Source organism: Miniopterus natalensis, chromosome 21 (genome assembly GCF_054644295.1).
Source record: "Miniopterus natalensis isolate mMinNat1 chromosome 21, mMinNat1.hap1, whole genome shotgun sequence".
NCBI lineage: Eukaryota > Metazoa > Chordata > Mammalia > Chiroptera > Miniopteridae > Miniopterus > Miniopterus natalensis.
Genome location: NC_142101.1, coordinates 12651987 through 12678016, shown reverse-complemented (window position 1 = coordinate 12678016; position 26030 = coordinate 12651987). Strand labels below are relative to the sequence as shown.

General features: G+C 40.8%; 1 protein-coding gene across 1 annotated transcript; it reads right to left on the bottom strand.

The window, feature by feature from the left end:
- Positions 1–253: 253 nt before the first annotated feature.
- Positions 254–24658, bottom strand: ACBD3 (acyl-CoA binding domain containing 3). The gene is made up of 8 exons (XM_016221214.2): positions 24348–24658; positions 14583–14724; positions 13809–13949; positions 11306–11464; positions 9458–9632; positions 6048–6234; positions 5324–5608; positions 254–2366 (listed from the first exon to the last, which is right to left on the bottom strand). Exons 1-8 carry the CDS (start codon positions 24631–24633, stop codon positions 2155–2157), a joined length of 1587 nt encoding a protein of 528 aa, XP_016076700.2. The 5' UTR covers positions 24634–24658; the 3' UTR covers positions 254–2154.
- Positions 24659–26030: the final 1372 nt, after the last annotated feature.

The following is a 26030-nucleotide window of genomic DNA, read 5'->3' as shown; positions in this document are numbered from 1 at the left end:
ATAGAGGCCATTTTCAGTAAGAAAAAATCAGTGCTTTCCTTTCCACCAAGAAGCCTGAAAATTTTTAATCTGTTTTAACTCACTGGGGTAATTCACAGCAAAAACTAAATAATCAGCCAGAAGTAGTCTGCTGTTGTTTTTAACCTTTTAAAACAGAAAAGATCATTTAAAACATTTCTTTTTGTCCTACCCAAGTGATAAGATGCAGAACTAACGCTTCAGAGAGGAACTGTGTCAATGAAACATCAACAAGTTACAGATAAACATTTTAATTGATTAAATATATTATTTTCAAGATGTTTTTGAAATCTCATTTGAACTCTACTAATCAACAGCCAAAGGCAATATAAAAGTTTAAACCCAAAATGTTCTGACATGGACACTCGACAGGAACCATTGCTATGTGAAGTAACACACACTGCTCCCAAGAACAACGATATTTTTAGAAGGTAATACATCTTAACATGTGCAAGGACAAGTTTGTAATCAAAGGCTGGAAGAAATATATATTAGTGCCTGCTTTTTAAAAGTTTATTTTACATTTTAAATACAGTATTTTCTCATTAAAAAAAAAAAGCCCGGAAGTGCCTAACCCAGTGGTTTCTAGACCATATATACATGAGAGCTGATGGGAAGCCAGGTAAGTGTTCTAATGTAACAGTATGGACATCTATGAGCTGGGACTACTGAATCAAAATGAAAAACACAGGGTAAGCACTTCTTAGGAAAAATAATCCAGTTTCTAAACAAAAGAGAATAGTTAATTAGTATGTACAAAACCAGGTATTAAAAAAACAGAAAGAAATGCAGCACACAAAAACCAACAGCCCCTTCCTTATGTAGTGAACTGTATATACTGCAGCTAATCAATGGAAACCCTCCTAGGAGAAGTGACTTATGATTTCAAATTGTAAAAATCTAAGTATTTCAGTAACAACATATAGTAACAACATTACATGTGTATATTGCCATCGCTGTCATTTTCTATCTGTACTACCCTCCCTTCTGAAAACAAGAATCGCTAGACTAGTCAATCACTTATACATATTTGAGGCAATTAATCCATATTTGTTTTCAGTAAAGAAAACAAAGGTGTGCCTCTTGCCATCGATAAACACATAATATAGATTAAAGCTATAAAAAATTTAAGCACTGGCATATGCATTTCCAATTCTCTCCAGTAATTCCAAACTGGAACCGTGTAGGGTTTGTGTCTAAGTAGTAACAAATTAAAAATGGACCATCTCTGGCAGTGATTTCCATGTTAGTGCAATGCTCTTCTTCAGACACTGAATTGTATTTAAATGATTTTATATTTTTTAATTCATAGGTGGCAATTCGAGTTTACAAAATCCCTAACTATATGCTTGTGTAGAAAACAGTTTCAATTTCAGATGCTCTGTAAAGCCAAATCAAGGCAAAAATGAGTCAATTTTACTCCACTACAGGTAGTATAAATACCAATGAAAAGGACCATGAGCTTGTGGAGGCTTGCTTAGATGGATGTTTGAGGTGTTCTATGTATGTTGATACTTTGATCAGCAATCAGATTTAGACATTCTATTTTAAGATTATCTCAGAAAATAACTCTGTAATATAACTCGGAACTAAACAGCTGTACCCAAAGCATAAAACAATGGATCATTCACAACCAGATCAAATTGAAGCAATTTTTCCCCCATTATAATCTGTGAGGTCTCAAGTTTTTAAGTTTTAAAAATGGTGATCTTCCAAGTCAGATGTACCTCATGTAGAATATTAACTTAAGGAATTCAAACAAGAGGGCGCTGTAACTGTGGGCTCTCATAAATCACATGTAGTGGCAACGGACTAACCCAGCTGGGGTCAACCTTGGGATGTTTATTTTGGACACTTTAGTGATTTAACACGTAGCTCATGTAACTTCAACATCCACTAATGACTCTGCTGGTCAGCACCCAAGGGCTGGATAAGTCTGAGGAATCCCTTTAACCCCAAGTATTAATGCTAAAGAGTCTCAAGGAAATCCTGATACCCAACAAGAGTTCACAAACCATCAGACCAAAACCAATAGGGCACACACTGACTGCAACGCTCCACAAAAGTCAAAAGAAATTTCCAAATTAAATGCCATCTTCTGCCCAACCCTAGACTCCAGACTCTGCAGTAACACCTTTATCTAGTATAATAGACTCTGTAGTAGACTGATTTTGACCTCCACAAAGAGTAGGAGTTGTCAAACTTGAGGAGATATACTCCTCTCCCTGGGTATTGGTGGCTGCCGGCATACACTTCCTCATGACAGTCCCGTCGGTATACAGGCACAATCTCATCCAGCAGAGGCTTGTTGGCATTCTTTTTGGCTTTCTCTTCAGAACTGATGTTTTCTGTGAGAAAGAACAGAGGCAAGTCATGAACAGATCCAGGAAAACCACATTTGCATCAAGCACTGAAACTCCATCCTTTCTTTCAGAAATTGCTCATCAAGAATTCACTATAAAAAAAAAAAAGGAAAATAAATTCACTTGATCTATCGTATGACTTATGTGCGTTTTAGCATATACTGGTTGGCTGGTGGGCTCATTCATTCATCCTTTCATTCACACGTCTGAGCCACTGCTATGTACCAAGCACTGCCTGGGCTCCAGGAGCCCAGCAGTGAACACCTGGTGGCGGGAGCGGAGGCATCTTCTATCTGTACTCTGATCATTGCTCCTATTTCTGAGCCCACTTTTTCCTTCCACATCCATGCAATTCCCAATTCCTACTGAGGAAGAATCTTGCTCATCTGAGTAAGATCACAGAAATCCTCCTCCTGCTCAACAATCTGGAGGTCCTCTGTTTTAGGAAGGAAGGGAATCTATGAGGACTATTTTCTTTCTATCTATAAGGAGTAAAATGAGAAAACCACAAGAGAGGTAGGTAGGCATTCAGAGACACTGAAAATTCAATTATTTTCACTAGGCCTGTGTAACCTAGGGATGGATCCAGTGACAAAAATATGAACTCTGATTCTAGGTTTGCCCCAGTTAATAAGTTTTCTGAACTGTAATGATATGGGGGGGGGGGGGGGAATACTTATAGAAACCTATAGGGATGAGAAAATTATAAACCAGCTTAAAAGTCTCAGTTTAATATAGTCAACAGCCTCAAGGAAAATAGGTCAAAAGAATACTCTGCAGAGAAGATAAAAGACTTTCAGGTTTATAACATGGCAGAGTGACTTTTAGTGAGTTAACTGCATGATGAAGGTCAACGGCCACTACCAGGAATTTAAACAAGGACAGTCTGACAAACTCTCTCAGTCTAGAGGAGCTTAAGGCAATATGATAATGAACTACATATATAATGTGGCATCCTGGATGGGATCCTGGAACATTAGGTACACACTAAGGAAATGTGAATAAATATGTACTTTAGTTAATAATAATGCATGAGTACTGGTTCATGAGTTATGATGAGTATACCACAGTACAATGTAAGATTAACAATAGGGGAAACTGGGTGCAGGGGTGGGGAGGGTCGGGGTGTAATATGGGAACTCCATGTACTATCTTTGCAACTTTTCCTATAAATCTAAATACTACTCTAAATAAAAAGTTGTTAAAAAAGTAGATGGCATTTGTAAATAGGCCTAAATCAGATTTGCTTGATCAAAGCAATACTTAAAAGTAAATGTCCTTCATTTACAAATGAGAAACACAGAGCCATTCCAAATGTACACTATTGACTATAAGGGTATCTATGAAACAGATTATTGGTCCATTAATTCAAGATCCAAACTTTGTTCACACTCTATAAAGCTAAAGGTTACTAGGATAGATGAACAATGCTCTTTCATCAATTTAAGCGAACTTGGGACCTGGAAACAAGAAAGTGGAGAATTACAGTAGGAAGATGGGTTACCAGCCATCCATACTTCAGAGAAAAGAAACCCCTCCATCTTTCAAGGCCTAATGGAGAAAAAACAAAGCAACAAACAAGAAAACTAGACTCTTCTTCCATCCACTCAAGCTAAAAGGATTCCCATAAAATACAATGTGGACAAGACTTAGTGGCTCAGTAGCCTCTGAGGAGGCAGGCGCGCGCGCGCACGCACACACACAAACTTTCCTTCACATACATTTGCGAACAGTCTGGTTCTAATGAGCCTCTGTGATACACCAGAAAGACCAGTGCAGGGCTCAGTCCCTGGTCCTGATGTTGCTGAGACAGTGGTACAGGCACCTGCTCTGCTCAGGTCTCTCTCTCCTCTGTTTTCTTTCACACTTGTATTTTTTTTTCTTGTTGGTTAAGTAAGTAGTATGTGTGGACAATGTTTTACCTTGCTAGTGGCACTCAGAAATAAAGACTGCTAAAGACAAAATGCCATGAGACACAGCAGCTCCCAAATGACACTGGCCAGTGTGTCTCCACGCATGGGCCCAGACTGTGGCACCGTGTGCTAACATGACTGCACTGCGTATCTCAAAAGCTGACTGAACTTACAGCCTCCCTCCACACACTTCCAATGACTGGGCCTTTTTAAATTTACCCCAATCTAATCTCCCAACCCGCTTCAGGAACAAGCAGTGTGTTTACAAGTTGCCTAAAAGGGAGCTCCCAGGACTGAGAGGGTGCTTCTCCATCCTCACAGTCAGGCGTTCCTTCCATATCATTCTCAACCGAGGCAGCAAATATTTCAGTGCTTACTAGGTACAGTGTACAGAAGCCCTGAGATCTAACTTGCTAGCTAACAATATTAAGGGGACCATCTTCTCAATAAGCAATACATTTTACAACCTACTTCCTAGACGAAGGTAGTTTAGGCTGTCCTTGGAAACAATTTTGTCTCCTTAGAGAAAATAAAAAATTACACTCTAGTAAAACAGGAGAGAGCAAATTTTTTTTTTTAAGGTAGGATATTCTGGTGAGTTTCTATATTTACATTAAAAAAGTTTAGAATGACCTAAAAAGCTAACATGAGAAACAAATTTAAATAAATTCCAAAGGTGGCAGAATTTCTTGCTTGCTCCTTTGCTTTGAAAATTTTTCAAAATGACCTTTCGCATTTAGCCATACACACACACAAAGCTGAAGTAAAACGGTATTCAGAAAGCAGAAAATAAATGGCTAAACAGACCTTGGCATTCAAAAGAAAAACAACACTTCACGTTCAAGCACCAGTCCCCTACAGGAGCTGGCCTCTCTCACCACCTTTCCAGCCCTAGGTCCCACCAATGAAGGAAGTGGTCCCTGCCCGTGAGTGTTAATCAGAAAGTGGAAGGCCGGCTGACCTCTGAACAGCTGCCGTATTTGCCCACCCACGGCCCAGGAGCGACCAAATATGGACCAATGGCTCTACCTTCCTCCTCTTCCTCGTCATCGCTGGACTCACTGACATGCACGCTGACAGCAGTGTTTGGAGAGTCTGTCCATTCAAAATATACCCCAAACCCAATGTCATAACTGTCTGTAGCAAATTCCCAAAAGAGATACGATCCTTCTTCATGGGTGGGCACTCGAACAGTAACCACTTCTCCTCGGCCCACCGTGATCACGGAATCTGCATCCTGCCGAATCTTCTCTTTAAAGTCTTTGATCTGGGGTCGCGTCCACATGGATGGAGCTGCTATTACTGGAAGAGAGTCTAAAGACAACAGAAATTACAAAAGCTACAGAGGGGAGCCTTCACCTGCAGGCAGCAACATTTGCATAGAACCACCTTAGGCACCAAGTGCAACCCGGCCTACCTCGCGAGAGCCCAGGACCACCACCACTCAGCTAAGCTGTTCCTGAATTCTGACCCATAGAAACGGTGTGAGATATACATGTTTATTATTATTTTAAGCTGCTAAATTTGGGCACAATTTGTCACATAGCAATAGGTAACCAATATACACAATTAGTATATATCTTATTTGCCCTCCTACACTATTCTAAGGGTCACCAGAACATTAGATTCAGACTAAAAGGAGTGAAAACGCATTCAACTCTCACAAACATGTACTTGCTCTCAGATGCTAGTTAACCTGACCTCCTGAGTTCGCTTTTCGTGAGGTCTGAAATCTGACACCTGGATGTCATACCTTTTGGTCCATTCTCCAGGACTTCTTCTGCGGCTTCTGGTTCAAGCTCTTTTTCAGAGTTGTCAGTGTGGGTTTTGGCCTGTCCATTAACTGACATCTTATCACTTGGTACAGCTGCATTCACTTTTGATGATGTAGGCAAAGAGGCCCCAGCTACTGCTACTTCCTGTTGTTTCTGTAATGCTGCCTACAAGTCAAGAAAAAGGCCAATAACTGAGACATATGCCCTAGAATGCATTCTGACCCATGTTTTAACCCTACCGAAGCATTATGCTCCAAGTGATTACTAATAAACTTTATCAGTTTTTATCCTATCTATAATGAATATTAATAGTACAATATAAAACCAAATCAGTAAAACTTTATCAGTAAAATTGATAGAAGAAAATCTTCTAGATAAAATTCAGATGCATAAAATTTCAATAAGGAAATGAAACTTGGTAGGAATAAATGGTCACAGAAAATTCACAAAGGCAAAAGCTGTAATTGGTAAAATCTGATATTGGCCTCCAAAGTAACTAACAAATTAAATATGGACAATTATTCTAATATGGGCAAAAAAGTCAATAAATTAAATCTTCACTGTAAACTATATACAGAAAAATTCTTATTAAACTGAAAGCTGTTAATCATGTTGTAAAAAGTATCTACCTAAGAATTAAACAGGCTTATAAAATGGATCTTGAGGTCAAAATCCTCTCAATAAAAATCCAACACTGTTTACATAATTATGATTAATGTATGCATATTCATAAACATGAAATCAAAATGCTCTCTGAGTCAAAATGGGAGAGTAAAAACATCTTGAACCCAAAGGACAATTATTTTGGGCTATTTCTTACAACAAGATGATCGATATTAATACCACTAGAAATACCAAAGTAACCTTAATACCTTAAGTAACTTTGGGGGGAACTTTAAACTGTATTATAACATACATATAGAAAAGTATACAAATCATAAATATACAACTTGATCACATTTCATAAATCAAACATACCCATGTAACCAACCCCCCAGATAAAGACATTATCTGCATCCCAGAACTGTCCCTGGTGCCCCTTTCCACCCCCCCCACCACCAAGGGTAACAACTATTCTGACTTACAACACTATAGTCTTCGCCTATTTCTGAACTTTATATAAATGGAGTTGTATAATATATGCAATTTTTGTGTCTGGTTTCTTTCACTCAACATTATTTTTGTGATGTTTCATCTATAGGGTAACAAGTAATTGCATTTTATTTGTTTGCATTGCTATAGAATATTCCATTGTCAAAATACAAAATTCATTTATCCATTTGACTAATGCACAGTTGGGCATTTAAGTGATTTTAAATATAAATGAGCATATGTTTACACAGTTAAAAAATATGGAAAAAAGCCTTTATAATCTCATGGTTTAGGGATAATGACGTAGTTGGCATATCTGTATACACACTTCATTTAACTTATTATTTTCAAACCAATTACTTAAACAGCAACACCTCTCTCTGCTGCTAGTTATTAAAATTTTAATACACTTAAAAATTTAAAATACCTTCTTCCAAGGCCTAGATTCTCAGTAATTTCCATGTGAGTTTTCTAGAAAGAGTACCAGCTTCCAGAAAAAGTACATACAACCCAAACAAGTCAGCACACTCAGAACATTCACTGCACAACAGGAGAGTAAACGAGCATTTCTGATGATGAGGAATTGGTCCAGTGAGAGGATCCCACCCCAATAAGCCTTTTTTGAAATTTTCTAGCAGAAACTCCTTTCCCCGGGACCCCACTGCCCATGAACATGCACCAAGTGTATATAACAGACTGTAATTATTTACATACATGATCTCTCTTTTATGCTTTAGGAAGTTTTTAAAAGCACAGAAAGGTACAGGAACAATGCAGCAAACACCTATGTAACTACATCCCCAAATTAACAAGATGTTTGCATTTTGGCATTCTGCTCAGTATTTATATAAAAATTAATACTTTTCGGGGCTGCAGTTCCTTTTGTTCCTTCCCCAGTTTTTTTCCTTCTCTCTTCCCAGAGACAACCAGTCAATTTGATACACGGAGCTGAGCTCTGTAATCTAAACTATGGCTTTCCAGTTAGGTTTCAATGCTTCTTGCTTTTGCCCTACTTGACTTTATTCTCATTAAGTGAAAGCAACCAATAGACAGGACAGTATATGGGAGGTATCTTAATAAAAAATTATCTGAATGCCCATCAAAGAAACAGGAAAAAGGGAGTGATATGCTAAGGTAGAAACAGGCTTTAGAGGACAGAAAGAGATCCCTCAAGAACACCACTTATTCGCCTGAACGAGCTCTGGGTAGGCATCCCTTTCCTCTTCTCGTGGATGACACAGACCCCGCAGTGCTTTTCAACTGCTCACTAATGCTAGGGACTCAGGGGCACAAGGTTATTTTAGGTAAGAATATTAATTTTCAAGAAATTTAAAGAACTTGGCAAAACAAAGATTACTTCATCTAACAAGAAATGTTGAGCTAATCTTTTTCTTCACTCAGATTTGACAGGTGGTAACTGCTTTATAAGTGAAAATTACTTAAATTAAGTAAAATTTAGCTAGATTGAGTTTAAAGAGGCATTTTTGCCTCTGCAAAATGTAAAAGTGTGTATAAAATCAGTTACCTTCCAAATGTACAAAACATTTTCACAGAGTAGCTATGTCCTCACTTTATCTCTCTCATAGTCCTGTGAGGTTAACAGGACAGGTCCCAGGATTTTATATCCCATTCTTACCGACTGGGAGAAAAGGCAGAAAAATCAGAGCAGAAGGTAACTTGTCTGAGATCAAACAAGGTCATGGCAAAGCCAGGACAGAATCCAAGTGTTATCTGACCCTGGTCCCATGTTCTTTCCTCTAAACCACCTACTCACATGTAGAAGAAAACTATTTGGGAGTACGAAGCCAGAGAAGGACACTAACGTGTCGTAGGGGAGCACAGTCTAGCTACTATACTTAACACAAAAGTCAGGATGGATCCAACGCAGCAGATAGCCTTAAGGGCTGGGGTTCTCCCACTGGAAGCTGTCTGGGCCTATGACAGTGCACTGCCCGAAGGACATCCTTGAACTAATGCTAGTTACCCAAGTCCCCCTGGTTCCAGGATGACTATCAGAACTTATGTCAGACTCATTGGAGTGACACTCAGTCCACACAACTCCCAAATACACCTAGGACAATATAATAGCGGCCACATTATCTGTTGCTTCAGGATCATATATTTTTTCTCATAACTGCCAGTGCCACACTAAAGTCTCCCTTAATGAAGGTCACCTAAAAGTTACTTTATACCTGAGAGGCTAATGCAAAATTCATCAGCAACTGTTAAGAGAGAACTTGGGTTCCAATGAAACTAAAAACCCTCTCTCAGGCTGAATGCTGGGTTTCTATCATACCTGTTGCTGTGCAAGCTGGACTTGATACAACTGCTGCATATACTGCTGATAGTGCTGCTCCTGCAACTGGCGGATGAGAATCTGCTGCTGTTCGTAGTTCCCTGGATACTGCTGGGCTGCGTACTGCTGGAACTGCACGGCAGTCTGCGAGTTTAAAGCTGCCATTATCTGCTGCCTAAAAACATTAAAAAATATATACTAGTCTGACTACAGGAGATTGGTCATGACAAAACAAAATGTCCATGTTACTTATTTTTATAACTTATAACTCTTAAAATGACTAAGCTAGTAATGTATACCAGTTGGCATGTGTCCCCAGGCCCAGAAGAAAGATTTAAGAAAATAAACTTGGCCTCTAATTTTCTGCTCAGGATTTTCAAGGAAATCGTGGGATGGAGAGAGAGAATAAACAATACATCATCATCATCACATGTGCTAACATCACGTGCCCTTACCATGTACCAGGCAGTGTTCAAGGCACTTCCCTGTACTGACCCACCAGTTCTCACAACTACCTTGGGGGTGGGGTTTCACAAAGGAGGCAATGAAGGTGTCAGTGACTTGACTGAGATTACCCTGCTAGTAGATGCCAGAGCCAGCTGAAGACTAGGCAGACTGGCTCCAGCCTACACACTCTAACGGTGATGCCGAAAGAGAATGGATTGCTGCCTATGGCAGTCACCTGCAGGCCATGGCTACTCCACCTAAATACACAAAAAGCAGTAAGGCGCAGAAGAACAGCAAAAAGATGTTACAGGTGGCCCTGGTAAGTATAAATAAAGCTGGTGAAAATTTGTAGATCCTTAGCATTTAAAGCCTGTCTTAAAAAGAAACAATGAAAATAATACCTGAACACAATTGGTTCAAAGATACTAACTTCTGTAAACTATTACAATTCTTTTTTTTTTTTTGTCACATAGAAACCACATGCTTAAGTTATATGACCAACTTAACAAAGACCTCAAAGCCATCTATTAATAGATAAATAACAAAGCAAAGTCTCACAAACTCCTGAATACAACATGACATTGCCCCCACGTCCAGAGTAGTAGAGCAGTAGTCATCATCTCTCTTCAAAGTAGGTTGAGGCCCTGGGTTGGTGTGAAGCTTTTCTGAGGAATGACTCAGAAATAATGAGGAGAAATCAATGGACTCCCATGATCTCTGGTTTAATCTATATGCCATGTCAGCCCTAGGACCCCAGGCATTCTTCCCACAGAGTTTTGTGGGTATCAATCCCCTCCTCCCTGTACCCAGAGCTCCCTCTAGAACCGATAGCTTCTGAGACAGCTGCTCTCACAGCCCTTACTAAGGAATAGTTTCAGCTCCCAAGCCCTGTATTAGAGGACACCCGAAAGGCTAACCCAACCAGATACCCTGTCCTAGGAGTTTGAAACTGGGTCTCTCAGATTCCAACCAGTCTCTTTCAGATACACAAAACCAAAAGCCACCTAAATCCAGGCTGGAATAGCCTGTGTGCACCAAAGCAGACCGTGACAATTTGCAGAGAACAGGAAGACTGAAACAGAGACAAAGCTGAGAAGCAAAGACAAGATATCACGTGGACTCAGAAAGGGAGCAAGCACGCAACCTCAGCTCCTGTCCTAGTCCCTGGGTTCTGGGAGCGAATCCCAAGCCCTTCCAATACTATTCGTCCCTCTTGTTGCAACCAAATGCTGCTTATGATGAGGCTGTCTTTGGCAACACATCGTCAATATAAATGGAGCGAAGCTAATGTTGGTCCACCTCCCAGTCACACAAATCAGAATTATTCTAAGGCGCACAGCAGTAAAAAGTCAGGTCCCAGCAGCATGGCCGTCCATCTTGCACCCTTAACCACAAGCTTACTTCTGCTGCTCTAGCCGAAGCCTCTCCTCCTCCAGGCGCCTCCGCTCCTCCTCCTCGCGCCTGAGCCGTTCTTCTTCTTCTTTCCTGCGCTGCTGCTCCTCCTTCTGCAGACGTTCTCGTTCCTCCTCCTCACGCCGCCTGCGCCGCTCCTCCTCCTTCCTATGAGGCACAGGAGGGAGAATGAACCCTGCACCAAACATCCTGCTCACAAATAACTGCAGGCTGGGTTTCACAGTGAAAAGTAGCACAAACTTTTCAGAGAACCATGAGATAGTATCAAAATCTGAGCTGCATACTTATCACAGTCGATCACGTGATACACAAGACCACGGCAAGAATGATTACTGCTACACAGCAATAGAAAGGTGTCCATCGGTAAGACACCACTCAAATCATGATGATGCGCCCATGCCCTCAGGGTCCCCTCTAATACACACTCACAGCACCATAAGCTTTTCCTTCATACTACTTGCTGTAACTGCAATTAAAGTTGCGTGATAAATTTAGCAATATATCTGCCTTACCCATGAATGTACATGCTGCATAAGGGCAGAGATGGCCTATCTCCCACCACTACACTCTCAGGGCTTAGCACAGTGCTGGAAAGGACAAGCAGGCAACAAATTTGTAGAGAAACAAATAACTCCCCCCAAAATGCCATGCAGCCATAAAAGAAAGCTAGAACTAATGGCCTAATATGTGAAGGCATTTAACATATTTAACATAAAACGCAGGTAAGTATATAGAAATACATCTAGAAAGATACACCTTAAATGTGTCAGTTATTATCTATGGAGAGAGAAGTGAGATTCAAGGTACAGTAGGAAGATTTTCAGACTGTGCTTCATATACAGACACAATTTATATTGCATACATGTGCGCATTATTTCTGAAACTAAAAATAATTTTAAAGCTTTTAAGAAAAGAACACTTGGAGATCAAGGTGCAGCCCCGTCCCAAACCCCTTTCCCAAAGGAGAAGAGACTCTGGCACTAGGAATGGATGCGATTTGTGTCTCAGGGCCAAGTGGCGTAGAGGGAGGCTGAGGGTGGGGTGAGAGATTTCTGAGGGTTCTCAAAATAGACACTATTTCTTGGTCCTACCATGGGCACTGTCTGGGTTACCTCACTTTTCTTCCCAAACTCCTATTAATTAATTAACAACACACTTGAACCACAGCCAAGGCTCGAAATATAGTAATAACATGACCTACTTTTAATATTTCACAGGTGGTGCACAGGGCAAGAGGTTCCATAAGCCAGAGCTCAAGCTTTAGGACAAAGGAAATCTAGTCTTTACACACTTAAAAAGAATTCACTATGGACTTCATCTCATGACAGAAGTATATTTTTAAAAGGAAAAATGCAGTTTTATATGTTCAACAGTAACTTAAATATTCAACTTATCGTTAAAAAAGGAACTTAAAAAGCATATTTCCAAAGACATTATAGCTATACCTCATTGGTCCAACATCACTACACAATGGACCATAGCACATAAATCAATTTTCTAATAAAGAGAACTCATTCCACTCTTATCTGAATCAAAACGTTTCCTTTGGATAAAAACGATCTTCGAAAACATATTAAACTACTTCTTATCCTCTTAAAAAGGAATAAATTATATCCAGTGCTCTGTCTTTGGGTAACTTGGGAGTTATAACTTGAAACATAAAAATTGCACGTGCCCTAATACAGTGATGGAGAAGTGTACCCTTACATTAAATGGTCCCTGACTGCCACACTTTTATAATTCTTGTGTCTAGTTTTCATGGCTTCTGGCTTCTCCCTCACTGTTAGGCTATTTTTCTCTTCCATCCATTACTTCCAATCCAAGTTAAGGTGAGAAAACCAGAGAAGCAACTGTTTCTAAAGTGAAAAAAATTGGCTTTATAGCATCATTTTCATTATGTAGAAAATTTAGATAGCCAAAGTTATTGAAAATTCAACCTCTAGATAAATAAGGTGCTAACTATAATCATGCTGCATTCACAATCATGACAGAGAATCCCATAAATATAAATAGTGCATTCAGCAGCTCCCCCTCCAGCCCCTGGAAAAATGAATAAGCCATCTGGAAGCCAGAACCAATATGCAATGTCTATATAAGGCCTACCATATAGCACAGCTGATAACCATGACATGAAGAATGAATATTCTAGAAACTCAAGGGAGACAGCCGCAAAGGGTGTGTCAGACCAGAGGGTGAGGAGGAGAGGATGGTTGAGTTTATAGTGCTTGCTCAAAAATTTAGTGTAATGACAGAAAAAGAATGCTGCAATGATGGATAGGTGGTTCCTCTTAAAGGTATAGCCAGATGGAGGCAGGAAGCATCCCCCCTACCCAAAACTCATGAGTTATCTGCTCACATCAGGAAGTCTGAACAATTGCCATCACTGCGGGGCCAAGGGCAGTTAGACACCTGATTCAGAACATGCCATAAAGAAAAGCATCAATATACTGGGCTGTACAAGGATAAAGTGTTCCATGCCCTCAAATGTCACCTTTTTTTTTCTTGCTCTTCCTTCTCTATTTTGTGGGATGTAACATACGTTGAAAAGAGATGGCAGCACCTATTTAAGAGCTTGACAAACTCTACCATGGCATCCTCCTTAGACATGTTTCCCAGGGCTGCCCATTCTCTCCTGTAAGGAATAACAGGAAAAGTTACCTCCTCTTCTTAAGAGAATGAGAATTTGATTTCATTGAAACCTAAATATGAACAATTCCCAACCATAATGAAGAATAATTCTATTATCAACAAAAGGTGCAAAACTTCCAGTTTCAACAAGCATGTACTGATTCACTAAATTGGGTATGCCACATAGAATCCAAACTTACTCCGTAAACTATAAATACAAACTTAGCTGCACTGATAACTTCCATACTAGCAAAAGCGTATCTGAGTTTTGTTTTACTTATAATTTAGCCTTAATTGAACAGTCAGTGTACTCTTTTTTGTCACAGCTCTATATGGCCCAATAAGGAAATAATTACTACATATTTTAAATGGCTGCTTTTAATATTATTAGGAAGAATCAAATGAAGCTGTACTTGTCTTATGTTCATAATCAGATGAGTAAGCTTCTTCCACAATATTTAGCCATAAACACCTCCAAGCCAAAAAGAGATAAACATCTGAAGACTCCAGAAGCTGAAAGCAAAAATGTTTGTTTCAGTTCTAAGCTAATGAACCAGCTATTTACATCTTAACCAATTTACTTTGTACCGCATTCAACATTATTCTCGTTAAATTAATTATACAACAAAACAGTTACCTCCTGTCATTCCCCAACACATCAAAGAATCCAACCTCAGGACAAGTGTCTGGGTTATATGGGCCCAAAAGAACTTGCTTATGCAGTGCCACAAGCTTCAGTTTTTCTTCATAAGTTGGATGAAATGCTTTGCCATCTTTTTCTGTAAGAAAAAAACACACAAAGAAAACAATTAGCACAGGGAAAATACATAAATTTCAGCACTATATGATGAAGTTTTGCTACAAGGTATGTCACAAACTGCCTGTAATAGATATAAACACTATTATAATGAGATTTTTTTGAGATACTAACCTTTTAATAACTTTTATACAGATTTTTTAAAAAACAAATGAAGCCAAGTACTAATAATTGTTAAAACTACTACAGAGAAAACAATCTGTTAAGCTACAGTTAGGCACACACACACACAAGTGTACCAATGACATCTTTTACACATATTAAACATGTCCAACAATCATTTTTTAGAAGTGTTTTTTAAATTTAAATCTTTTTTTAAATCCTCACCCAAGGATATTTTTTCCATTGCTTTTCAGAGAGAGTGGAAAGGGTGGGGAGAAACACTGATGTGAGAGAGATACATTGATCGGTTGCCTCCCCCACAGGCCCCAGCTGAGGTCCGGGATCCAGCCTGCAACTGAGGCACATGCCCTTGGCTGGAACCAAACCCAGGACCCTTCAGTCTGTGGGCAGATGCTCTAACTACTGAGCCAAATTGGCTAGGGCTAAAAAGTTTAAAAAAAAATAATTTTGTACCTATCACTTTTAATCTGATCATACAGATACTTTGAAAGGCTATATTCAAAACGTATCTATCCCACTGAAGCAGTATGATGTGGCAGAAGGGGCTTTGCAATCAGACAGCTTAGGTTTAAATATCTCAGACACTTCCTAGATGTAGGACCATTTCACCTCTCTGATTCATCAATAAAGTAAGGAGCCCACTGCTACTTCACAGGTAATGGGAACTATTATTAATGAAACACCAAAAAAAATCCAATTAAAAAATGGGCAAAGGGTCTGGATACTTCTCCAAAGAGGATATACAGATGGCCAACAGACATATGAAAAGATGCTAAACGTCACTAATTATCAGAAAAATGCAAATTAAAACCAACAATATCACCTCAAACCTGGCTATCATCAATAAATCAACAAACAACAAGTGTTGGAGAGGAAGTGAAAAAAAGGGGACCTTCGTGCACTGTTGATGGGAATGCAGACTGGTGCAGCCACCATGGAAAGCAGTATGGAGTTACCTCAAAAAATTAAAAACAGAACTACCTTATGACCCAGCAATTCCACTTCTGGGAATTTGTATCTGAAGAAACCCACAAAACTAATTGGAAAGAATATATGTACTCCTCTGTTCATTGCAGCATTATTTACAATAGCCAAGATCTGGATGTAGCTCAAGAATGAGATCTACAGACCTCTTAAGAGTACAAATACTGAAAGCTAGAAAACAATGTAATAATACCTTGAAATTCTGGGGGAAATTATTTCCAACCTAGATTTTTATACCCAATCAAATCAAATGATATAACAGTAAAAATAAACAAATTTTTGGAAAGGCAAGGTTTCAAAATTTTACTTTCCAAGTGTTCTATTCTCAAGAAGCTACCAGGGGGTAGGCATTTCCAAACAAAGGAAAACAAAGGATTCAAGGAAAAGGGAATCCAATACCACAGAGAGGTGAAGGTAACTTCCAGGATGATAGTTGGGTGGCAGACTCAGAAGGTAGAAAAGCTAAGACTGGATCAAGAATTTAAGGAAATCTAAGAGAGTCACGTTTTTAAAAAAGTACCTAAGGACAGAGAAAACAAATAGTAATTGCCTTTAACTATATGAAAGACAAAAGGTTTGCATAAGAACCAAAATATAATCAAAGTACTGACCTGCCTCATCTATGAATACAAATGTAAACAACTGGCACTGATTTTAATCACAAATGTGGTTATCATAAAATCAGGGAGTATGGGAAGGGGGAAGAGCAAAACACACACATATAAGTAATGAAGACAAATACCAGAATAAACAGTCAAAATAATTTAAAGTGGTTGGGGGGGGGGGGGTCTTAGAGGTAGGAAAAGAGAAATAAGGATGGCTATTTTTAATTTTATAGGGCAACTTGACCTTTTAAATTGCTCTGGTTTCCACTTTGATAAAAAGGTCAAATGAGTAAATTCATAATATGCTCAATTTCAGTAGTCAGTTCATAATGGGACAGGCCAGTGAACCAGGCAAAGTGGAATAGGGAAACCGAGACAGATAGCTGGCAGAGCAATTTAGAGCATATACAGAAGGTCTCCTCCCTAGAGAAAACACATAGGCCTCAGTTGTATTTCAGCCCCAGGCCCAGAAAAGCAGCAAAACCAAGTGGGAGATGCCAGGACCAGCTGTGATGACTAACAACCCCCTGCCCTGAATCAGGTGGAGACCACGAACTTGAACAAGCACAACTGGAAAACTGATGAACAGTCTGCTGAAACCCTCAGGAGACCTCCCCTAAAATTCTACCTGTAAGAGAGGGATAAAAGCCTCAAGATAAAGGACCCAGCGTGAGCTCTCCCTCTGGGGAGCAGCTTGTGCCAATCCCCCCCCCCCCATGCACAAATCTCCTAAACTCTAAGGGACCCCAGGAGACTTGCAACCAGGGGAGCAAAGGACAGTGGCAGCTCCTCCCAGGCGATTCCCCTGAACCTGTCCCCAAGGTCGTCCTCTTGTCTCTGACTTCCCAGTGAATTAAGGTAGCCAAGCCTAGGCTCTCTGGCTACTGCTTCTATGCTAAACCCTTTCTTGTTTCACTGTCCCCAGCTCTAATACATGTACTCTCAGGATCACTTGGGCTTGTCTTGGGAAATATTTCCTGCACAAAGTCAAGAACCCACACACGACCGACTGGCCCCAGGCAGACCCACTCAGGTCCAGGTCCCCTGTCCAGTAACAATAAGATATTATAACATGTGGTAGGCATAATACCCCTCCAAAGATGTCTACATCCTAATCCCAAATCTGTGGATATGTTAGATTATATGAAAAAGGGGAATTAAGGTTTCAACTGCCTTGCCCTGGACTACCCTCATGGGCCCAATGTAATCACAAGGATCCTTATAAATGGAAATAAAGAAGGGTCGGAGGGAGATTTGAAGATGTTATGCTGCTTGCTACCTTTGAAGATGGAAGAAAGAACCATAAAGCCAAAGCAAGAGCAGGTGGCTTCTAGAGGCTAAAAAAGCAAGGAAACAGACTGTTTCCTAGAGCCTCCAGAAGGAACACAGCTTTGCTGACCTCTCCCCTTTTTTTAACCCAGTGAGACCCACTTTGAACTTCTGACCCCGAAAATTATAAGGCAGGAGTTTTAAGCCACTAAATTTCTGGTACTTTATTACAGGAGCAATAGGAAACCAATACAATACACAAAATACATTTTCCCAAGCAATTAAAAATAGAAATCGCTTTTAGATTATGTTTGTATTAAAGTCATAAGTATTTAACTTTACAGTTCTAATAAGACAGCATAAATATTTTGATGGCATTATAACCAGTTACCAAGCCCAAAGGTCTGGAAGATTAAAATTAAGACCCTTCCACCTGAAATTAATCATACACAAGGTTATTAGTCTCACACCTCAATTGCTAGAGTAAGTTTACAGAGAAATCATATTTTTCCCTTCTGTCTGGAGGTAAAGGTAGAGGGATATAACAAATTATTTCAATGTCCCATCTAGCCTTTTACTTGATGAAATGAAAACCATAAAATATATGGGTTGGAAAGGATATTAAAGACAGGTGACTGAATTGCACAACCAAAGCTCAAATCTGCCCTACATATCTACTTGGCCTCCAGTAATCTGTTACTACATATACAATATAAAAAAGATGTAAACTGTAATGTCAATAACCTAAAATGTGAGGGAGAAATAAAAGTATAGAGTTTCTGTATGCTGCAGAAATTATGTGCTTAAACTAGAACTATAAAATACTTTATATAAGCCTCATGGTAACCACAAAGGAAAAAACCTGTAGTAGATACACAAAAGCAATCAAAGCATATCCACCTAGTAATTGTTAACGTGTGCTTGAACACTTCCTGGTGGTGGTAATTCATTGTCCCAAAGCAGTCTATTCCATCATCAGATAGATGTGATTTTTACTTCTTTATTGAGTTGATCTCTTTCTAGTCTTCAGCATTAAATAAAACACATCTAACAGATCAGACCTCACAAAAGCCACAAAAGCCCTGGTTGATGTGGCTCAGTTGGTTGGAGTATTGTCCTGTACACCAAAAAGTTGCAGGTTCGATTCTCAGGGTGCATACCTAGGTTACAGGTTCAGTCCCTAGTTGGGGCACCTATGAGAGGTAACCAATTGGTGTTTCTCACATTGATGTTTCTCTCTCTCTCTTGCTCTCCCTCTCTCTAAAATCAATAAACATATCCTTGGGTGAGTATTTAAAAAAAAAAAAAGGCTGCAAAATGTCCATCATGTTTGCCCCGAGCTCTCTAGGCTAAACATACACAGCCTTTTCACTCCTACCTCCTAAATCCCCGCTCTGCTATTTTCTAACTATATAACATGGACAAATTATGTAACCTTCCCGAGCCTTGGTGTTGTTATCAATAAAATGGAGATACTAACTTGTCCTTGGGGTTCTTGTGAGGGTTGGAAATAATATGCTCCAAAGTCTCAGTATAGTGCCTGCAGAGCAGACACTGGCTAAACAGCAGCTCTTATGATAATGAGGGCAGGGATTTGAATTCCCACACTGTACAAGTTGCTCTCTTCTGAATGAGCAGAAGATAACCCAACGGATGCTACTGCAAAGTGAAAGCAGTACCCAGGGATTGTCTGATCTGTGCAGAGGAGAGCAAAACCATCTCCCCCTTCACTCATCCTACCACAGCAGCTTAAAATAAAATGTTTTCTTTCATGGCCCTTATACACTGTTGCCTCACAGAGGATACACTTTAAAGAAAATCCATCTTTTAGAAATATTAAAATCACCATCTTGCCCTGTCCTGTGTGGGTCAGTTGGTTGAGCACTGTCCCATGCACCAAGAGATCACAGGTTCGATTTCTGGTCAGGGCACATGCCTGGGTTTCAGGCTCGATCCCCAGTAGGGGGTGTGCAGGAGGTAGTCGATCAATGACTCATCATTGATGTTTCTCTCTCTCTCAAATCAATAAAACAAAACAAAAAAGCACTAAGTTGGAAATAATTTGTTAATTAAAAAAAATTTGTCAATTTTTGAGGCTGTTAGGGACACTCATTATTATTATTTTTTTAAAAAATATATCTTTATTGATTTCAGAGACAGAAAGGGAGAGGGAGAGAGAGATAGAAACATCAATGATGAGAGAGTCATTGATCGAGCCCGAGACCCGGGCATGTGCCCTGACCAGGAATCAAACCCCGATCGCCTGGATACTAGGTCGACGCTCAACCGCTGAGCCACGCCCTGCTGGCAGGGACACTCATTATTTTGAAAACTAATAAAGGGAAAGAAGCATTTATTGTTCCTTTCCTATTTGAACTGTACCCCAAACCATATGCTATATGAGGAAAAGTATTACAGTGAAGGGAAGACAATTAGAATATCAACATTTTTCAATTCTCAATGAATTAAAACACATTCATTTTCAATGCACATGAGTAAAAAACAATCATTAGGTTAGCTAAATGCAGGCCTCCCAAAAGGCCTACTAGTACATTAATAGGAATATACTATTAATACCAATATTTTTGATGGGCACATTTACTTCAGTCCTTTAGAGGGGATTCCTCCCCACTACAATCAATATCCCAAACCTGACAGCAATGTTATGTAGGCATTCAGAGTAGATGCTTTTCTCTCGGTTTACTTCTCCAGAGAGCTGAAGCGATTCGTAATAAAGTGATTGTGTGTAGAAAAACAAAATAAATCTTTCCATCAGCCCTTAATATTTCAAGCAAATATATTAAAGAAGTTCCAGGGAGTGGGGTTGGGTGAAAATGGTGAAAGGACACAGATAACAGCATGGTGACAGCCAGAGGGAAAGGAACGTGGCGGGAGGTGGGAGAGGCAAAAGGGGGATGAATGGGATGGAAAGAGACTTTACTTGGGGTGATGAGCACACGATGCAGTATGATGATGTTTTATTGAGTGATACACTTGAAACCTGTATGGTTTTGTTAACCAATGTCACCCCAAAAAATTAAATTAAAAAAAAAAAAGAAGTTCCAAGATGTGATAAGGCAACAGGATAGAACCTTTAAAGTATTTCCCTCAGCCCAGCCGGACGAGGCTCAGTGGTTGAGCGTAGGCCTAGGATCCAGGAGGTCAGGGTTCAATTCCCGGTCAAGGCACATGCCCGGGTTGCGGGCTCGATCCCCAGCAGGGGCTGTGCAGGAGGCAGCTGATCAACAACTCTCTCATCATTGATGTTTCTATCTCTCTCTCCCTCTTCCTTCCTCTCTCTGAAATCAATAAAGATATATATTAAAAAATAAAATAAAATAAAGTATTCCCTCAGAACACCACCAGAAACCAGGGTTGCTACTTGCTGTCCATCTCCTGTTGTGGGAAGGGCTGTTTTTGGAATCACACAGAACCAACCCTGCCTCTTACTAATAATAACTGAGTGGCCTTGGGCAAGTTCCTCAACAGAAATCAGGATAATACCCTCCCTGAAGGGCTTGTGGAGGAATAAAGAAAATAATGTGTATACAGCTCTCAAAATAGTACCAGACTTTTAGTGAACATCTGCTGAGTAACTGGTGGCAATTATTACTCTGGAATTTTAAATTCATGCAACTATCTACCAGCTTAATGTAATGAGATAATAAAGTGTTAGAGAAGGAAAAATTCACCCCCAAGAACTCTAAAAACCAAAGTACAACTCTCCAGGTTTAACTTCATCCAAAAAGTATGAAGGCTACCATAAAGCCAACCGATTAGTACTTAACCCAGAGGTGAGAAAACCAGCTTAATCTTGCTAAACTAGAATTGGGCAACTTCATTCCTTCCTTTGAAACCTTCAATGGTTCCTCACTGTGTACTGACAAAAAGGCTATTTACAATGGCATTCAAATCAGCTCATGGATCTGACAACTTACCTCTCCATCTCCACTGAACTACATTCTATTTGCCATTTCCCAGACACACATGCCTTGTCCTTCCCTCTCTAGAATGGCATTTGCTCCCTGAATCCTCCACTTACTGCAGTTGTCACTGGGTCTTTAACTCCTCTTTTGGCTTCCTTAATAGCAAATTCCTTAATAGCAAAAGGGAATGTACTATTCATTTATAGTGGTAACCTAATATGAAACTTTATCCATAATAAGGACTCGACAATGTCTGAAGTTTAGATGGTGAAATGCTAACTTACATTGACCTGTATTTTCATCTTATTATTTTACTTTCACAGTCATAAGATTAAAAGGGTAGGTAATTGGCATAATGGGTTCAGTCACTGGCTTATGACCACTGTGACAGGGATGGAATGAGAAACAGGGTTCCTGATTCCCAATCCAAAATATTTTCAATGGAAAAAGATATCCATGCTTTCAAGATTCATATTTATTCCACAGTGCAAGATAAAGCGTAATGTTATTGCTAATTCTTGTGAGACACTAGTACAAAGCCACAAAATAGTGATCTATTAGAAGTCCTTGCAAGACTGATAAAAATACCAGTTACACTAGAAAATTTCACATTAAAACAAAGGCAGCAACAGGTTACTCACCTTGCTTCCCACAATTCTGACTACTTTTAGAGCCTTCCTCCCCTCCCCCAATTAGGCATCTCATACTAACAGCCTCCTCACTGCTAACTACATAATAATTCATACAGAGGGTAGCTTTTGATTGCTTTATTGCTATTTCTCCTTCTAAGTTCTTGGATATTGCTCTGAAAGCCTAACTTAGGAAGGGAGTGAACCATACCTATCAATGTAGCTTTTCTTCTTTAAGGTGACTGATAACTAGGCCCTCAAATTACACGTTCCCCTAGGAGTCCTACTACTCAGCAAAATATTAGGTTTAGACCACTAAATCTTAAATCTGAGGCATCAAATTTCATTTAATCCAGCTCCACAGATATAAATGGATGGAAACTGAGTCTAGAAAAGTTAATTGTCCAGGAGTTTACACAGTAAATGGAATCCAAGGCTTCCTGACTCCAAAGCAATGCTAAATTTACTGCACATTATACAGTGTTTTAATCTTTCGAAGAAGATATTACTACTATTTCCAAATAAGACAGGCTCAGAGACGAAATTACCCATTTACTTTTTTGTTAGTCTTGTAGCAAAAGCTAGGATTAGAAGTTGGTTCTTCTCTATCCTTATATACTTCTGCTACAATATACTTTAACCTTATGAATCTGGAAAAGTAAGTTCTAAGAATAAAAATTTAAGGTAAAATGTAGTTATAGTAATTGTACAGAAACCACCAGGATTTTAGGTATGTGATAATATATCATCATTACAGGAAACTCTAAAGTCCAGGGTGAAGTGATCCAAAACCTGCTGTTTCCACTTTCCCAGGCTAGGTAGGGCATAGATGGCTGGATTCATCGTGCAAAGATAAGTATTTCAAGGGTAAACGTTTAAACAAAAAGTGCAATGACTGTGGAATGATCGACTGTTCTGGAAAATTTATAAGAGAAACTTTCATTAGTTTGCACAATTAAAGTTAATCTGAGAAAAAGGAAATAACTTCTGCATGTATCACTACAATGAACTACTCAACTTCAGCTAGTAAAATATGTACTCCAAAAGGTACTCCCTCTGGGAAGTGTCATAAATATGCTGTTCTGGAATGTGTAGGGAGCCTAGCAACCACTCTTAAAGTTTCATTTGTTGATGTTTCTCGTGGCCCAGCCGGCCCACGGGATCTAAATATCTCTAAGAATCAAACTAACGGGCGTCTTTCTCATCAGTCTTTCCCACTGAAGAGATCTTGTGACTGGTATCACCACCACTGGGCTAAGTGAATCAACCAATTAAAAAACCCCACAGGCCACACTCTCGCTCTAAGACGAGACACGTTTTACAATCCTGCCAGGAGCTCGCAGGGCACTTTTAAACCTTACTCGAAGAACTCACTCTTGGCGTATCGCTTACAAGGTAAAAACTTAACCTTCTAGAAGTTACTAGGACACAGCGGGCACCCTTTCTCTTTAGAGTTTGACAAGCCAGAGGGAATGTGTCCGCTTAATACTTCCTCCTCTCTGCCACATCAATCCTGCCGGGTGATCAAACCCTACTCGAGTGTGTGGTTCCCCAGAATGACTGCAAAGGGTCTGCAGGAACCTTTGGAAAAGATTTCTTCCACTATGGGAAAAAGGTAAAAATCGGTGGGGTGTGATGTGCCATGCTACAGACACAGAAACAATGGTGCAACTGTAAAAAAATACATATGATTTTAAAATAGTTAAAAAATAAAGATAAATTCCAGAATGGGACCCTCTGGGGGAGAGAGGGCTCATTCTTCCATCCCAGCTCACGGAAACCTGAGAAGCTAAATCAGGTAAAACGCCCCGGTAACCTCCGGGAGGCGGGACTCGGACGGCTAAATCAAGGTTCCAGGCCCCTCAGAGCTGTGACCCCGCGGCCAAGAAGGTGGTGACAAACTTCAGGTCCCCCCAAGGGCGGAGCCCTGCTCCGGTAGCCGCGGCCCGGTAAGGTGAGGGTGAGGCGGTCCGGCCCCACCGGGGGCCACAACCCGGGCCGGGCTCCCGTGGCCCGGCAGCGGCGGCGGGGCGGGGCCGGTCGGCTCACCTTTGAAGAAGCGCAGCGCCAGGCCGTACAGCTCTTCCAGGCCGAAGCCCCAGCACTGCTCCAGTCGCCGCGCCTCCTCCGCCGCGCCCCCAGCCGCCGCCTCCCCGGGCTCCGGTTGCTCGCCGGCGGCGCCCGGGCCCCGGCCGGCCCCGGGAGGCGAGGGCGGCGGCAGAGGGGGCGGCAGCAGCGGGGCGCCCTCCGCGCCGGGCCGCTCCTCCGGGTCCGGGCTGAGCGTGAGGCCGTCAACCGAGACCTCGAGTCGCTCTGCGTTCAGCACCGCCGCCATCTCCGGCTGCTGCGCCTCCTCGGCGGAGACAGGCGGCGGCCACGTATCGACTTCCTGCTGACCCCTCACCTCCACTCACCGCCACCGGAACTTCCGGTGCAGAGACGGCTCCCGGGCTCCGTGGGGGCGGGAGAATCCTGGGGCCCCGCCCCTCCGGCGGCTGCGTCGCGCGGCCTGGGCAACCACAGGCCACGCCCCCAACCCCGGGGTCCCGAGCGCGCAGCCCAGCTCCCGCCCCAGGCCCGCGGCCCTGGTTCCTCCCGGGCGGCGGGTGCTGCGCCCTGCTCGCCGCCCGGGCCACCCTTCTCCGTCCCGGGGTCTCGGTGCAGAAATGCAGGGGCTTCTCTGAGGCCGCTGTCAACTGGCAGATGCTGGGGGAACGCAAGCTCGTACGATGGATGGAGCCCTCGTGAAGGAAAAAATACCAAAAAAAATTTAAAAAAAATTACAAGCAGAAAGTTAGGAAAGCGAAATCTTTAGAATGAGAAAGAAATCACCAATGACATTTTGGAAAGTTGACAGAACCCGCAAACATCCCTCCAATAACCATAACAGCTTTATCAGCTGCAGGACGCACTTCTGCAGGGCAACCAGCAGCCCGGAAACATCGTTATTTCATTTTACTTCTTTAAGGATTGAAAATGCCCTGGACGACATTATGCATATTAATCTGTGTTTCTAGACTTTATGGGCACCATTTGTGATCATTTCCCCCACATTTTTCTTTCTTTTTTTCTTCTTCCAGATTTAATTTGACTCCTTTTATTTTTAATTTTTTTAATTTTTAAATTTTATTTTTGTTTAAAATATTACAGATGTCTCTCCCCCGCATTTTTCGGTTGAATACACTTTTTTTTTTAATCCTAGCCCGAGGATATATTCTATTGATTTTTGGAGAGGAAGGGGGGGAGAGGGAGAAACATGGGTTTGAGAGAGAGGTTGTCTGCCCGTCTGCCTCCCACCAGGAGCCTGCTCTCCAACTGAGCCACCCGGCCAGGGCTGTTGCATGCTTTTGATCACCTTTTTCTAGGACAAATATTGGTCTTTTTTTTTTTTTTTTTTTTTAGCATGGTGCTCACAATTTAGTTTATTATGATTATTAATTGTTTATAAGTTTCAGCTTCACAACTCATTACCGCTTCAATGGCAATTTTGTGTATGTTTTTTACTGGATTCCCCAGACAAGCTGTGTTGGCTACATGTACAGATCTGATCCAGTGAAATGAATAAAACAGGTGACTTCGCATACGGACAGACTCACTACGGCTCGACTACAAGTTTGTGTCCCATTAGCACAGGAATTCTAAATATTCCATTTAGCATGATTCACATAAAGACAAAAATAAGTCTGGGGCATTTGTAAGTGTATACCTGACATTACTAGGTAGATTCCTAAT

Bases quoted from the DNA above. Each gene is read 5' to 3' on its own strand.
- ACBD3 (XM_016221214.2), bottom strand. From the start codon at position 24,633: ATGGCGGCGGTGCTGAACGCAGAGCGACTCGAGGTCTCGGTTGACGGC. The intron at 13,950-14,582 runs GTAACTGTTTTG...TATTCCTTACAG, and splicing joins GTGTTGGGGAATGACAGGAG to GAGAGAATGGGCAGCCCTGG. The intron at 2,367-5,323 runs GTAGAGCCATTG...TCTTTCTCACAG, and splicing joins TGACGAGGAAGAGGAGGAAG to AAAACATCAGTTCTGAAGAG.